Source organism: Oncorhynchus tshawytscha, linkage group LG20, assembly GCF_018296145.1.
Source record: "Oncorhynchus tshawytscha isolate Ot180627B linkage group LG20, Otsh_v2.0, whole genome shotgun sequence".
NCBI classification, from domain to species: domain Eukaryota; kingdom Metazoa; phylum Chordata; class Actinopteri; order Salmoniformes; family Salmonidae; genus Oncorhynchus; species Oncorhynchus tshawytscha.
Genome location: NC_056448.1, coordinates 51944825 through 51962307, shown reverse-complemented (window position 1 = coordinate 51962307; position 17483 = coordinate 51944825). Strand labels below are relative to the sequence as shown.

The 17483-nt window shown below is 42.9% G+C and overlaps 1 protein-coding gene across 5 annotated transcripts in view; it reads right to left on the bottom strand.

Annotated features, from left to right (window-relative positions):
• The window catches only part of LOC112221621 (low-density lipoprotein receptor-related protein 2), a 97226-nt gene that overhangs the window by 30764 nt on the left and 48979 nt on the right, over window positions 1-17483 (bottom strand). For all 5 annotated transcript variants that reach the window (XM_042302799.1, XM_042302800.1, XM_042302802.1 and 2 more), the window contains 5 exons: window positions 14681-14867; window positions 6656-6865; window positions 6377-6560; window positions 4219-4420; window positions 3918-4082 (listed from right to left, as the gene is read on the bottom strand). In XM_042302799.1, the coding sequence (XP_042158733.1) occupies window positions 3918-4082; window positions 4219-4420; window positions 6377-6560; window positions 6656-6865; window positions 14681-14867 (948 nt within the window). The remainder of the gene's footprint in view (window positions 1-3917; window positions 4083-4218; window positions 4421-6376; window positions 6561-6655; window positions 6866-14680; window positions 14868-17483) is intronic.

Below are 17483 nucleotides of genomic sequence, written 5' to 3'. Positions count from 1 at the left end.
TATGTGAGCATGCTGTTCATCGACTACAGCTCGGCATTTAACACCATAGTGCCCTCCAAGCTCGTCATCAAGCTCGAGACCCTGGGTCTAGACCCCGCCCTGTGCAACTGGGTACTGGACTTCCTGGCGGGCCGCCCCCAGGTGGTGAGGGTAGGCAACAACATCTCCACCCCGCTGATCCTCAACACTGGGGCCCCACAAGGGTGCGTTCTGAGCTCTCCTGTACTCCCTGTTCACCCACGACTGCGTGGCCACGCACGCCTCCAACTCAATCATCAAGTTTGCGGACGACACAACAGTGGTAGGCTTGATTACCAACAACGACGAGATGGCCTACAGGGAGGAGGTGAGGGCCCTCGGAGTGTGGTGTCAGGAAAATAACCTCACACTCAACGTCAACAAAACTAAGGAGATGATTGTGGACTTCAGGAAACAGCAGAGGGAACACCCCCCTATCCACATCGATGGAACAGTAGTGGAGAGGGTAGTAAGTTTAAGTTCCTCGGCGTACACGTCACAGACAAACTGAATTGGTCCACCCACACAGACAGCATCGTGAAGAAGGCGCAGCAGCGCCTCTTCAACCTCAGGAGGCTGAAGAAATTCGGCTTGTCACCAAAAGCACTCAAACTTCTACAGATGCACAATCGAGAGCATCCTGTCAGGCTGTATCACCGCCTGGTACGGCAACTGCTCCGCCCACAACCGTAAGGCTCTCCAGAGGGTAGTGAGGTCTACACAACGCATCAGAGGGGGCAAACTACCTGCCCTCCAGGACACCTACACCACCCGATGTTACAGGAAGGCCATAAAGATCATCAAGGACAACAACCACCCGAGCCACTGCCTGTTCACCCCGCTATCATCCAGAAGGCGAGGTCAGTACAGGTGCATCAAAGCTGGGACCGAGAGACTGAAAAACAGCTTCTATCTCAAGGCCATCAGACTGTTAAACAGCCACCACTAACATTGAGTGGCTTCTGCCAACACACTGACTCAACTCCAGCCACTTTAGTAATGGGAATTGATGGGAAATTATGTCAAATGTATCACTAGCCACTTTAAACAATGCTACCTAATATAATGTTTACATACCCTACATTATTCATCTCATATGTATATGTATATACTGTACTCTATATCATCTACTGCATCTTTATGTAATACATGTATCACTAGCCACTTTAACTATGCCACTTTGTTTACATACTCATCTCATATGTATATACTGCACTCAATACATCTACTGTATCTTGCCTATGCCGCTCTGTACCATCACTCATTCATATATCTTTATGTACATATTCTTTATCCCCTTACACTTGTGTCTATAAGGTAGTAGTTTTAGAATTGTTAGCTAGATTACTTGGTTATTACTGCATCGTCAGAACTAGAAGCACAAGCATTTCGCTACACTCACATTAACATCTGCTAACCATGTGTATGTGACAAATAACATTTTATTTGTTTTAATTTGACCCCCCAAAAAAAAAAAAAATCACAAAAATGGGACAAAAAACAAATTGAGAAACTGCATGCAGATTGCTGCAAAAATATCCTCTATGTACAGCAGAAAACACCAAATAATGCATGCAGAGCAGAATTAGGTCGTTAACGCTAATTATCAAAATCCAGTAAATAACCTACAACCAAAAAGGAAGCAATTCCCAAACCTTACAAAGTCATCACCTACAGAGAGATGAACCTGGAGAAGAGTCACCTAAGCAAGCTGGTCCTGGGCCTTAGTTCAAACAGACCACAGAGCCTTAGGACAGCAACACAATTAGACCCAACCAAATCATGAGAAAACAAATTATTCTTGACACACTGGAAAGAAATTACAAAAAACAGCAAACTAGAATGCTATTTGGCCTTAAAACTACTTGCAGCCACCACGTACCTCTAGTGGTCCCAACCCCCCCTGCTCAACTGACACAGTGGCGCACAGAACGCAAAAATATTCTTAGAAATATTTAACCTCCACACATTAACAAGTCCAATAGCTCAAATGAAAGATAAACTTGTTTATCTAGCCAGCAAGTCAGATTTCTAAAATGTTTTACGGCGAAAACATAGCACATATTTATGTCAAACCACCACCGAAGACCAAGCTAATTTCCATAGCCAAATTCAACAAAATATGCAATCACCAAACGCAGGATTAAAAGAAAAATAATTTCACTAACCTTTTGAAATCTTCATCAGATGACAGTAATATAACATGTTACACAGTACATTTATGTTTTTTTCAATAATATGCCTATATATCCATAAATCTGTTTACAATGACTGCATGTTCAAAAAAATGCTACTCAAATGTCCGGAGAAATTATGATATCTGCCGGATTTAACGTCAGATAACAAGCAATACACATCAAACTTTGACTAAATATGCATGTTCTACATATATATATATAGAAAGATACATTTATTTTTAACGTTACAGATTTCGTTCACTAGGCTATAATATGAGTCGGCGCTCAGGAATTAGCATTTTGGCTCCTCTACTTCGGAGTCCACAGAAACCCATAATAAACATAAATATTCCCTTACCTTTGCTGTTCTTCCATCAGAAGACCTGGAAGGGTTTATACTTACTTTATACTTAGTTTGGAAGTTTGTGTCTTTCGGTGATCAAACGACACATTTCGGTTGAAATGCAGCCAAAAAGTCAAGTGGGTGCGCACCAAAACGTCGAAATTACATATTATATGTCGACTAAACTTGTCAAACTATGTTCAGAACACAGCATTAGCATGTTATCTAGCTTCACAGCAATTCTCAGGACGATCAGAAACACACGAGTCGTTTAATCAATCTTGGAACAAAGACATCACCCGAGCAGAGCGCGCATGAGTGTAACCTGTTTTCTCGCGTGACCGAAAGGTTTCGGCCCGCCAAAACCCTCGTGAGCGCACGATTCTCACAATGAGAAGCCCCATTGAAAGCAGACACCGCGCTGAAGAGATAGAAACTGTTCCCAGGACTGTAAGTGCTTGGGAAGGGTGGGGGCGATGACATCAAAGTTGGGCCAACTTTTATGATGACAAGAGAGAGTTTGGGAGAATGAGTGCCCTGAGAGTTCTGCTTTACATAGACATAATTTAAACGGTTTTAGAAGCTTTAGAGTGTTTTCTATTCAATAATAATTTTTATATGCATATATTAGCAATTTTTGACAGATTTTTTTTCTGTTTACTATGGGCACCCAATCACCCCAAAGGGGGCAGTAAATCAGCCCTATCTTACACAGTGGCAGAATACCTGACCACTGACTGACCCAAAATTAAGGAAATCTTGTACAGACTCAGTGAGCATAGCTTTACGATTGAGAAAGGCCGCCGAAGGCAGACCTTGCTCTCAAAAGAAGCCAGGCTATGTGCACACCCTATCCCAAAATGAGGTGTAAACCGAGCTGCACTTCCTAACCTGATGCCAAATGTATGATCAGGTTAGTGTCACATATTTCCCTCAGACTACACAGATCCACAAAGAATTTGAAAACAAATCCAATTTTGATCAACTCTCTCCCATCTCTCTACATATAGTGAAATACCGGTGTGCAAACACAGAAACCACAAGAAAAAGGGCAACCAGTGAAGAACAAAGACCATTGTAAATACAACTTATATTTCTGTTGGTTGATTTTCCCCTGTACACTATTTGCACATATGACACTTGAAAGGTCACTTCTTGGAGCTTTTGTGATTCATGTTCCCTGTAAATTAGTATCGTTTCAATATTGTTTATTATCTACATATGTTTACCATGCCAATAAAGGCCTTAAATTGAATTGAGAGAGCGAGAGAGACTGCAAGACATTTCAAGACAGAGGGAGAGAAGGGCAACATGACCACTACCACTGATTATAAGGTTGAACCCATTCCCTTAACCCCAATCCTCGTCTAAAGCCTTACCCTGATGTCAAAAGGCTGTCCAGGTCTTTTGAGTAAAACTTTGCGGTTCTTGCCCGTGTTCTTGTGGGATACTTGAATAGTTCTCCTCTTGGTGTCAGACCAGTAGACCATGTCATTGAAAACCATTACAGAGAATGGACTGGGCATTTCAGTCAGCTGCAGAAGCTTTTGTGAAGACAGATAAGAGCAAAAAGAACCGTCTTAACGAGTCACATTCCATGCTTACAGTTAAGTTCATATCTAGACATTCCATGTTTACTGTAAAGAGTATAACCATAATTCATGTAAGCTGCAGTGTTACCCTGACATTGTGTCCTTCCAGGGATACAGAGCCGATGCACTGCAGTTTTTCATCTGCCCAGTAGATTCGGTCAGTGAGAGTGTCCACAGAGAGACTGACTGGCCAGCTGAGACCATGAGTCAACACCACCTTCCTCTCAGAGCCATCCATCGCTGACCGCTCAATCTGGGGATCGCTACCAACCTCTGACCAATACATCAACCTGGGAGAGAAAGAACAACGATTCGTCTACATCAGGGGTAGGCAACCCTGGTTCTGGAGTGCCCAAGGAACTTCAAGTTTTTCATTTAACCAACCTGGAAGACCAAGTGTGTTGAATTTAGGCAATCATTACTAAACTGATCAATTAGCTCAGTTGGGACAAAATCCTGCAGTAGCTGCAGCACTCCAGGAACAGGTTTGCCTACAGCTATCAGTGTACCAAAATCTGTCCTACAGTCCACAACTTCAGACGAGTTTATGCTTTATTATATTCTACTGAAGCTTTATTTTAACACCCTGTCCCCTCACCCACCTTTGTATTGGCAGCTGCCCTTTCACATATGATATGTTTTATGACTGCTGCAAAATGAATTGCCTGTGAGGACATTGAAGTTCTGAATACTGGCTAGAGCAATTAAACATGTAAGGGGGAGGAGTGTTTTTACAACCAACATAAAATTTAAAAAAGTCTTCCTTCAGGCTCAACCAAGCAGAGAGAGGTGCTAAAAAACAGGACAGACTTTCATACAAACTTCTAAACAGGTGGAAGCGACAGAGGGACCTGCACATCTATCAGACTGAATTAGGCAATTTTGATTATGAAACATTTTCCCCACACCATTTACAAACCAACCACATTGGGAACCTAAGTTGGAGTCAGTGTCAAACTATACAGACCCTAGGGCCTCCCGAGTGGCGCAGGGGTCTAAGACATTGCATCGCAGTGATAGCTGTGCCGCTAGATATCCTGATCCTGAAGTCCAAGCTCTGTTGCAGCACGGCTGCGACCAGGAGACGCACGCAGCGGCGCACAATTGGCCCAGCGTAGTATGAGTTAGGGGAGGGTTTGGCCGGCAGGGATGTCTTGTCCCATTGCGCTCTAGCGACTCCTGTGGCAGGCCGGCGCATGCACGCTGACACGGTCACCAAGAGTACAGCGTGTCCGCCGACGCATTGGTGGCGCTGGCTTCTGGGTTAAGTGGGCATTGTGTCAAGAAGCAGTGTGGCTTGGTTGGGTTTCGGAGGATGCACGGCTCTCGACCTTCGCTGCTCCGAGTCCGTACGGGAGTTGCAGCTATGAGTTAAGACAAGACTAACCACCAATTGGATACCATGAAATTGGGGAGATAAATGTTGTTTTTTTTAAATATGAACTATACAGACTCATATAGGGATGTGGTTTCATTTTCACAATTCGGGCCAATTGTACTTGTCATGATTTATGGGCTTCATTGTATGATTATTTTTTTGATTTGTGGATTTTATAGAAATTGTGTGATGAAAATTCCATATGCCTATTTTAGTTTTAATTGGATTGAATTATAGTTGTTTATAAGCATTGTTTGAAGCTCAGTTATATTCAAATCACCCTACCATCATATCTAAGCCAATGACCCCATTAGAGGAAAATTTGCAAATCAACACTGACTCATGAGCAAGAACCACAAGGAAAACAAATTGTTCAGTTCCATATTGGCTTAAGTGTCTTTTTTCACCTCCCTCTAGAAAATGAGCTTTTAATATTCAATAAATTCTAACTACATAATTTCTGTTCCCATTTTTCATTGATTACTTTTACCTAACTTGTATTGTTGTATAATATGTTGAATAATAACCTTCAGGTGTAAACATCATGGAAATTGAAAACAAAAAACTATATGAGAGAAGGCATGGACCTGAAGTCCCCCCCCCCCAAAAAAATTGAAATTCACATGAGAACCACAATGCCTATTCCACCCATGCTCTATTAAGGTTTTCCTGCACACAGCTATGACGGTCTATTGTGCATCAAACAATTTGTACACAGGTTGCTTTAAGTCTCAAAACCTCCTCTCAACCTAATTCATACTCTTCAGAGGGATAATGGACTTTTCAGGGTCGTGTTATAAAAACAGAGTGATAGGTATATTCATTTGTATACTCTTTGGGCGGCAGCAGCCCTCACTCCCGAACCCACCCTTTGTGTGGCAGCAGCAGCAGTGAGCGAGGCTGCTCCAGATCCTCATCCAGAACCACTATGTAGTTCTGAGACTTTACTGTAGATGTGCCCAGCCTCACAGCCAGAATCTGACTGGCAAGCCCATCCAGCCAGTACAGGTTCCTGCCAACCCAGTCCACAGCTATAGAATCAGACTTCACACCTACAGAAAGAGAGCATTCTGTTAGCAAACATCTAGTAGACAGTAGGGCTGAGACTGTACTTGGTACTAACCCTGTCCTTGTTTAGGGTACTAACCTTTGACCAGAGTGCCTGTGTCCTTGGTGTTGATGGAAGTCCACTTGATGCTCTCCTCCTCCAGACTGACCCAGTATACCCTCTGGTCTCTCCAGTCATAATCCACACAGAACACAGGTGTCTGACTAGTGGAGAGCAATGAAAGGCTGGCGCTATGCAACCCCAACACCAGCAGCTCATTCTGAACAGATGCCAGCAGGTGAGCCTCATCTACAGACAAAACACACCATCAATATACCATGACAAAACACACCATTCTGAATACAATGACAAAACTATAATTAGACAAATCTACATTAGTTGCGTCTATTAGGTTGAGCCAGCAATGCATGTTAGAGTCGTTTCTCCCCTTAATTTCTCCATGTTACATAATTAAATTTGGCACACTGGTTGGGAACTCAATTTCCTAAATACTCAGATGGCACTGCAATCCGCTGGCTCGTTTTCTTGCTGGAAGGATAGAAAACTAGAATTCTCCCATAGGGATTCTCTAGATGCCATTTGTGACCCACCATCTTTTTTCAGTCTTATGTACCAAAATTTGAATTGGTGTTTTTACTTTGATAAAAGTACACTCAGAGCTTCAAAATGGCATATCATACACCATAGTTGGAGGAAACAGGAAGTAATGCTGCTTTAAAAAGTTGATATACTTAGAATCCCATTTAGTAGTAAAAAGCATTCGAACATTTGAGACCAACTGGCTTGATTCGGTCTTATGTAGCAACATTTGAAAAGGTTTATTTTATTTTTTACATTGGATGAGAGTAGACAGCTAGTATATGGTATATCATACAATAGTTGAACCCAAAAGTAATTCTGCTTTGAAAGTTAATAAACTTGTAACCTCACTTGAGAAAATGGCCCTTGAATATTTGGTACCTACTGAGAGCTCGTGAACACACATTCAGCATCGTTCACACCCTTTTAAGCTTAAGCCCCACCCATCTAAGGATTCACATGTGAGGCAATGTACTAAACCACCAAAGATGAAGAATAAAAGCTGGTTTGTACTTTGAGTGTGCTTGTAGATGTAATCTGGGCGTTGGTAACCTCAGAGCGGTATCAGATTGTCCGTTTGTAAATTGAGCATTTCGGTCTCGGAGTGTTCAGAGCACACATTGGACGCTCTGGCCGATGAGTAGGGTTGAGCCGAGCGTTCTGACCTAACAGCGGTCAAACACCCAAGCCAACTGGCCAACGTTGACGAGCTACTTCCAGACACAAATGAGAGAACAGCGCACTGACCAGTTCACTCACCCTAGCAGAGCTGGTTCGGCTGGCAAAAATATTATGTTTCATTGCCTGTTTAGTGACACCAGCCATGTTCAATGGGATTTGAGTGTTGGTAAATTCATCAGTTATGCGCTCTATCACAGACGAGTGGTCTGAATTCGACATGTCCAGCCCACTCATAAGAGAAAGCCCATCATGGCTAGTGGGAAGGTTGCTGCTTTTTCCATAACTAAACCAACTAGGCTCTTAATTTAACAATTGTACACTGCTCAAAAAATTAAGGGAACACTAAAATAACATCCTAGATTTGAATGAATGAAACATTAAGTACTTTTTTCTTTACATAGTTGAATGTGCTGACAACAAAATCACACAATTTTGGAAACCAAATTTATCAACCCATGGAGGTCTGGATTTGGAGTCACTCAAAATTAAAGTGTAAAACCACACTACAGGCTGATCCAACTTTGATGTAATGTCCTTAAAACTAGTCAAAATGAGGCTCAGTAGTGTGTGGCCTCCACGTGCCTGTATGATCTCCCTACAACGCCCAGGCATGCTCCTGATGAGGTGGCGGATGGTCTCCTGAGGGATCTCCTCCCAGACCTGGACTAAAGCATCCACCAACTCCTGGACAGTCTGTGGTGCAACGTGGCGTTGGTGGATGGAGCGAGACATGTCCCAGATGTGCTCAATTGGATTCAGGTCTGGGGAACGGGCGGGCCAGTCCATAGCATCAATGCCTTCCTCTTGCAGGAACTGCTAACACTCCAGCCACATGAGGTCTAGCATTGTCTTGCATTGTCTTGCATTAGGAGGAACCCAGGACCAACCGCACCAGCATATGGTCTCACAAGGGGTCTGAGGATCTTATCTCTGTACCTAATGGCAGTCAGGCTACCTCTGGCGAGCACATGGAGGGCTGTGCGGCCCCCCAAAGAAATACCACCCCACACCATGACTGACCCACCGCCAAATCGTCATGCTGGAGGATGTTGCAGGCAGCAGAATGTTCTCCACGGCGTCTCCAGACTGTCACGTCTGTCACATGTGCTCAGTGTGAACCTGCTTTCTTCTGTGAAGAGCATAGGGAGTCAGTGGCTAATTTACCAATCTTGGTGTTCTCTGGCAAATGCCAAACGTCCTGCACGGTGTTGGGCTGTAAGCACAACCCCCACCTGTGGACGTCGGACCCTCATACCACCCTCATGGAGTCTGTTTCTGACCGTTTGAGCAGACACGCACATTTGTGGCCTGCTGGAGGTCATTTTGAAGGGCTCTGGCAGTTCTCCTCCTGCTCCTCCTTGCACAAAGGCGGAGGGTAGCGGTCCTGCTGCTGGGTTGTTGCCCTCCTACGGCCTCCTCCACGTCTCCTGATGTACTGGCCTGTCTCCTGGTAGAGCCTCCATGCTCTGGACACTACGCTGACAGACACAGCAAATCTTCTTGCCACATCTCGCATTGATGTGCCATCCTGGATGAGCTGCACTACCTGAGCCACTTGTGTGGGTTGCAGACTCCGTCTCATGCTACCACTAGAGTGAAAGCACCGTCAGCATTCAAAAGTGACCAAATCAGCCAGGAAGCAAAGGAACTGAGAAGTGGTCTGTGGTCCACAAGTGCAGAACCACTCCTTTATTGGGGGTGTCTTGCTAAATGCCTATAATTTCCACCTGTTGTCTATTCCATTTGCACAACAGCATGTGAAATTTATTGTCAATCAGTGTTGCTTCTTAAGTGGACAGTTTGATTTCACAGAAGTGTAATTGACTTGGAGTTACATTGTGTTGTTTAAGTGTTCCCTTAATTTTTTTGAGCAGTGTATTTGTATTGACAGATAACATAGTCTGTAATAAAGTTAATTATGGCAAGGCGACCGGAAAAATAACCAAATACAAACAGTGTAGCTATTCCCTCCGCAAGGCAATCAAACAAGCTAAGCGTCAGTGTAGAGACAGTCGAGTCGTAATTCAACGGCTCAGACACGAGACGTATGTGGCAAGGTCTACAGTCAATCACAGACAACAAAGAAAACCAGCCCAGTCGCAGACACCAATGTCTTGCTCCCAGACCAACTCCTTTGCTCACTTTGAGGACAACAGTGCCACTGACATGGCCCACTACCAAAACCTGCGGACTCGCCTTCACCGCAGCCAACGGGAGTAAAACATTTAAACGTGTTCACCCTCGCAAGTCTGCCGGCCCAGACGGTTTCCCTAGCCGCGTCCTCAGAGCATGCACAGACCAGCTGTCTGGTGTGTTTACGGACGTATTCAATCAATCCCTATCCGAGTCGGCTGTTCCCACATGCTTCAAGAGGGCCACCATTGTTCCTGTTCCCAAAAAAGCTAAGATACCGGAGCTGAACGACTATCACACTCACTTCCATCATCATGAAGTGCTTTGAGAGACTAATCAAGGACCATATCACATCCACCCTACCTGACACCATAGGCCCACTCCAATTTGCTTACCGCCCCAATAGGTCCACAAACGAAGCAATCGCAATCACACTGACTTAACCCATCTGGACAAGAGGAATACCTATGTAAGAATGCTGTTCATCGACTACAGCTCAGCATTTAACACCATAGCACCCTCCAAACTCGTCATTAAGCTAGAGACCCTGGGTCTGGATCCCGCCCTGTGCAACTGGGTCCTTGACTTCCTGAAGGGCCTCCCCAAGGTGGTGAGGGTAGGTAACATCTCCACCCCGCTTATCCTCAACACTGGGGCCCCACAAGTGTGCATTCTCAGCCCTCTCCTGTACTTTGTTCACCCATGACTGCGTGGACTTCAGGAAACAGCAGAGGGAGCAACAGCGCCTCTTCAACCTCAGGAGTAACTGATTTTGTTACTTTGCTTTATCTTGGCCAGGTCAGTTGTAAATGAGAACTTGTTCTCAACTGGCATCCCTGGTTAAATAAGTGAAATTAACTACACTAGGGTAGGGGGCAGTATTTGGAATTTTGGATGAAAAGCCTTCCCAAATTACACTGTCTGCTACTCGGGCCCAGAAGCTAGAATATGCATATAATTGTCAGATTAGGATAGAAAACAAAAGTTTCCAAAACTGTCAAAATATTGTCTGCGAGTTTAACAGAACTGATTTTGCAGGCGAAAACCTGAGGAAAATCCAACAAGTGCGGTTTTTCCTGAAAGCTCTCTGTTCCATTGGATGCCTTGCCTCCATTTAAAAGGGATATGAACCAGATTCCTTTTCCTATGGCTTTCTCAAGCTGTGAACAGTCGACAGTTTCAGGCTTTTATTTTGAAAAATTAGCGATAAAGAACCCATCTCGTCAGTGGATGGCTGGGTGCCAGCAGAGTTTCTCATGCACAGCCATATTCTCTCTCGCCTATGGAAGAAGCTACATTCCGGTTGACATGATCGATTATATATTGTAAAAAGAACCTGAGCTTTGATTATAAAAAACATTTGACATTTCTGTGGACATTACGGATACTATCTTATAGCACTTTCACTGGCTATTGTCAAATCGATTCCGTTAACGGGATTTCAGCCCGTCTCCTCACTAAGTTAGATATTACTGCACGGTCTGAACTAGAAGCACAAGCATTTCGCTATAGTCGCATCAACATCTGCTAACCATGTGCATGTGACGAATAAAATTTGATTTGTCATGCAGCAAGACAATGGTAGAAAACAATCAAATCTACGTGAAAATGGCTAAAAAGCAACAAATTTGAAGTTTTGGAATTTGCCGAGCCAAAGTCCAGACCTAATCCCAATTGTGACCCCTTTCAGAAAACTAGGCATATGTCAAGCCACAACTTCACAGGAGGGCCATTTTAACATGGTGTAGTCCTTAGTGAAATAATTACAATACCTTAACCAACAATACAAATATTATTCGGGTCAGAGCCATTTGCTTGACAAGTAATAGCTTAACTTCTTCTATGGCTTCCCTAATGTGTCAAGTGTCACAATAGTTTCAGGCTTTTATTTTGAAAAATGAGCCTGAAAGTCAACATTGTGTCAGTGGTCAGCTGGAGTCTGTTTTGTGCTTAAAAGACAATTTCCGTCCATTTTCTCTTTCCTACTAAGAAGCCACGTGTCCCGGTTGATATATTATCGAATAGATATTTGAAAAACACCTTAAGGATGGATTATAAACAATGTTTGCCATGTTTGTCGATATTATGGAGCTAATTTGGAATATTTTTCGGAGTTGTCGTGACCGCAATTTCCAGTCGAATTCTCAGCCAAACGTGAACGGAGTGGTTTCGGCTACAAAAAAAAATTGGAAAAAAGGAACATTTGCTATCTAACTGGGAGTCTCGTGAGTAAAAACATCCGAAGCTCATCAAAGGTAAACAATTTAATTTGATTGCTTTTCTGATTTCTGACCATGTTGCCTGCTGCTAGCTAGGCATAATGCTATGCTAGGCTATCGATTAACTTACAAAAATGCTTCTTGCTTTGGCTGTAAAGCATATTTTAAAAATCTGAGATGACAGGGTGATTAACAAAAGGCTAAGCTGTGTTTCAATATATTTCACTTGTGATTTCATGAATATGAATATTTTCTAGTAATATTTTTTGACTGGTGCGCTATGCTATGCAGCGGTTGCTTCCTGATCGGATTTTTCAGGCTTTCGCCTGCAATATCAGTTCTGCTATACACAGACAATATTTTTATATTATATATATATATTTCATATTATATGCATATTCTAGCATCTGGTCCTGAGAAATAGGCTGTTTACTTTGGGAACGTCATTTCTCCAAAAATTTAAAGTGTCCCCTAGCTTCAAGAGGTTAAAACAGGAATACATATTAAGAGTACATAGAGATACATTTTCAATTCACATCGCTTTTTTGTTTTTACACTTATTGATAATTTTAATTCTCTTAAACAATGTGAAGAGGGGTTTGTTCTCCCCCCACTATTTTAGGATAAAGAATTTCATTAAAAATGTGCCAATTAACAAGCAAAGTTAAAAATCAGCGTCCATATAATTTGGATGAACATAAAATATCAGCGTCTTCCAAATTAATGTTAGCTTATTTTAAAATAAAATCTATTTCACTGCCAAATCTGACATGAGAATAGTCCCAAAATAAAAGGGTCAAGAGTGTGTCACAACCACAAAATACACATGTTATCAATAGCCATTTTGAATCAGTGTATAAAGGTATTTACAGGGGTGCTTGACTGAAGTTAGTACAGAACTCAAATTAATCCTTAAAGAGCTGGGTGGGTTAAAAGCTTAAGAGGGTGTGAACGATGCTGAATGGGTGCCAAAGATAAAGCAAAGCAGTGCGACAAACAGAGTGGAATGAAATGGAATAAACAAGAAAAAAGTATATACAGTGTGTGCAAATGGAATGAGGTGGTAAGGCAATAAATAGGCCTTAGTAGCAAAGTAATTACAATTTAGCAGATTAACACTGGAGTGATAGATGAGCAGATGGTGTGTAAGTAGTGATACTGGTGTGCAAAAGAGCAGCAAAGTAAATAAACACAATATGGGGAGGAGGTAGGTAGATTGGGTGGGCTATTTACAGATGGACTATGTACAGCTGCAGCGAATATAGAGAGACAGCATGGTAACCCATAGGCCCTGCAGAGAGACAGCATGGTAACCCATAGGCCCTGCAGAGAGACAGCATGGTAACCCATAGGCCCTGCAGAGAGACAGCATGGTAACCCATAGGCCCTGCAGAGAGACAGCATGGTAACCCATAGGCCCTGCAGAGAGACAGCATGGTAACCCATAGGCCCTGCAGAGAGACAGCATGGTAACCCATAGGCCCTGCAGAGAGACAGCATGGTAACCCATAGGCCCTGCAGAGAGACAGCATGGTAACCCATAGGCCCTGCAGAGAGACAGCATGGTAACCCATAGGCCCTGCATGACCAAAGATTTTAAAAACTACGCCATGTCCAGAAAATTCTGTTAGGGTCAGTCGATTTTTTGCCAATTGGCCCGGTCATGTCAGTGAGAAACAAAGTTAGCATTGGACCTGGTCTCAGCCTACGAAAAGGATCCAAAGTTTCACCCAACCAGGTGATTGCGATCAGGATAAACTCCAGGCCCCAGAAAAGACAGGTATGAATTTTGCCACACCACATTTAGGGTCTGTTGCCACCTCTGCTTTAAATACTATAACTTGTAAATGTCTAAAGAGCATAGCGTAACAGTCTTAAGACAACATATAAGATTCCATTACTCCAGTTTATAACTTGTTTTACTTACGTAGTTAAATAAAAATGAACAGGAATATTAACCATGTATTGCTTCAAAATATGTTAAAACGCTGTCAACTACCTTGTCCATTTCCCATCTGAGTCAGTTTATGTATTAGTCTTGGTTAAATGTAGGGTTAAGGAGTGGTTTCGCAGACAGATTTCACTTCGTCCCAGACTAGAAATTATATTGGCTGGATATTTTCCATTGATCTTGCTTTTTAGTCCAAGACTAGGCTTAATCTGTGTCTGGGAAAACCTCCCCATAATGTTCAAGTGAGTGGAATGATGTCTAACATGAAAAAAATATGTTTACATGACCAGGTACATTAATGGGGTAAACCTACTCTAAGAGTATGTATTAGGCTGTTTGAGAAGGTTTGAATCCTAATCAACCCATCCAATGGGAGTACATCTGTTGTGGAGGTATAGTAGATGAATTAAGCTTCAGTACTCCAGCAGTAGTTAAGCCATTTATTCTGAAAAGCCTAGTTTCTGCAGTAAAAAAAAAAAAGTAAATATTTCACTAAAACAATGTCTTAATTACGTTCAAGCAAAGACACATTTGGAGTACCTTGGGTCTTGCAGCTGTGACCATTTGGTTCCAGCAGATATCCATGGTGACAGCGACACAGGAAGGAGCTGCGGGTGTTAAGGCAGGTGTGGCTGCAGACAGGTGTTAGGACCTCATTACACTCGTCAACATCCACACAGGACACACCGTTAGCCTGGAGCCGGAAGCCTGCAGCACAGATGCACCTCTGTAGGAGACAGAAGGACCACATGTCACAGCCACACTTCTGTAGGCCAACAAGTTGGGTTTTGTTTTAACTCACCGGTCCATGGGGGCTTAGGGCTTGTGGCATTGTCTAGGGCATGTGACTAGGGTTAAGGCGTGTTGGGTGGCATGGTCTAGGGTGTGTAGCTTAGGGCGTGGCGGGGGTCATCGTTGGGCTGTGGGTGTGAAAGATTCAGCAGTCTACAGGCATTACACCTAGCTAAAATATTCCTGTAGCTCTGTTGGAATAACTTTTATAGATCACTGACATCTTCTGGAAACGGAAGATGCTCTACATTGACTTAAGCCCAGCTCATAAATAGCCCACATTTACATATGTAGCCTAAGAAACAAGGTTCATGAAACAGATTACTTGCTAGTAACAGAAGACATTCATATTCTGACCATCTGAAACTCACTAAGATAATACCGTTGATGATACAGTAGCAATCCGTGGTTATAACATCTACAGAAAAGACAAATGCCAACGGGGCAGTGTTGCAGTCTATATTCAGAACCACATTCCTATAAAAGTTGAGAGGATCTCATGTTAAATACTGTTGAAGTAATAAGGCTACTGGTTTACCTCCATCACCTAAAGACCATTCTGGTGGGAAGCTGCTATAGACCAAGTGTTATCAGCCAGTATCTGGATAACATGTCAAATGCTTGATATGTTATCACAGGTGTATTTTCTGGGTGACCTAAATATTGACTGGCTTTCATTAACCTGCCCACTCAAGAAAAAGCTTCACACTAGTGCCTGCAAACTGGTTCAGTAAACCTACCAGGGGAGATATACAGCACAGGAATTAAAACATATATTGATCACATCTTCAATTATGCTTTAGATATCTGCTTTAATGCATTAAAGCAGTATCCAAATCCTTTGGATGTAGTGATCACAATATGGTAGCGATATCTAGGAAAGCTAAAGTTCCAAAGGCTGGGCCTAATAGTGTGTATAAGAGGGCATACAAAAACATTTGTATTGATTCCTATGACGTAAAGAATATTTGCTGGTCTGTGGTGTAATTAGGAGCAACCAGATACTGCATTTGACACAACAAAAAAGTTTGATACATCGCACAGACAGGAATAAAGAATTCTCAGTGAAGATGACTGATGTGCGTTTCATGATTAACTACTTATGGTGTGAGTCCAGGTACATCTATTCACCCGACCTAGAATCAAATGCCGACCGTATACCATCAAGAGAATTCTCTTCGGTTATAGTCACAGTGTATATATTCCCCTTCGAGCAGATACGACGGCCCTCAATTAACTACACTGGACTTCGTGCAAACTGGAAACCACATATACTGAGGCCGTATTTCTAGTAGCTAGCTAGTCTAAAAAAATTCATCAGGAAGTGGATAGGGTATGTTCCCACTCACTATTAAAACCTACCTAGTCTATAAACTGTGAAGAGATGGCAGCAGTTGCACAAAACTGAATGTGCGAACCACCGCATTTACCACCGCATCATGACTGGAGTCATGACTGTCCTGGAAGTATCCAAATAGGTCAGCTCAGCTTGGCAATAAATAACTTCAGCCAGACCCCCTTTCAGTCGCAGAGGGGAACTGGTGGTGGGGGGGGGTGACAGCTAACACCCTGATGTAAATCAAGTACAAGAACTTTCAGCCATCTTCCTCTCCAAATTCACACAGGAATATGCCTTTGTTACAGACATTCGTCCCCCGAAACTAACACTTCCTAAAGCGAATACTGTCAAAATATTTTTAACATAGAATGTGGCGAATGGTCAGAGGCGATCTAAAGAAAGTCATTTGTGACCAGATTCAGGAAACTAGGCGTATGTCGCAAGTCACAACTTCACAGGAGAGATATTTGAACAAAACTCTTTGGGAAGTAAATGCATTCGACCATGAACTTTCTTACGATTAAAATGGTTAAATTATAGGAGCCTTGTTGGTTAAGCCACAAAACGCTAGCAACCTTCCCATTAGCCATGATTGGCTGAGATGAGTGGGCTGGACATGCCAAGAGAGGCATTCAGATTTGTCTCCCATATTGAAGACTGTTTATTTGAGCTCGTCAGACTTGATAATCCTGTCTAATGCAGCTTTTTTTTAAGTAGTGGAGCTGCATAAGTGTTGCTATCCATTTGAGGATCACATTTTGAAATCAGTGGAATTAGAGTATGATAGCTAAGGAGACGTAGAAAACACCAGTCTTCAGATTATATCTTCAAACTAAGGGCAACCATGGTATTGCATTCCTGACAGGGTGACGCGTCCATGATGCATGTTGATGTATACAGGTAAGACAGCTAGCTACATTCGGATACATGTTTTCTAATTTCGACAAAGTGGTTTCATTTCAAGATAAAGTGACTGTTAGCTAAACATCAGTACAGAGACAGTGGCGTCCCTATTGAACAGCTCAGACATATGTAGCAGGGACCCCAGACAATCACGGATTACAAAGGGAAAACCAGCCACGTCGACACCGCCTTCTTCACCCTCTGAGGATAACATGGCACCACTGACGCAGGCCTCTCAAGGACTGTTGGCTCTCATTCTCCGTGGCCGACGTGAGTAAGACATTAAAGCGTGTTAACCCTCGCATGGCT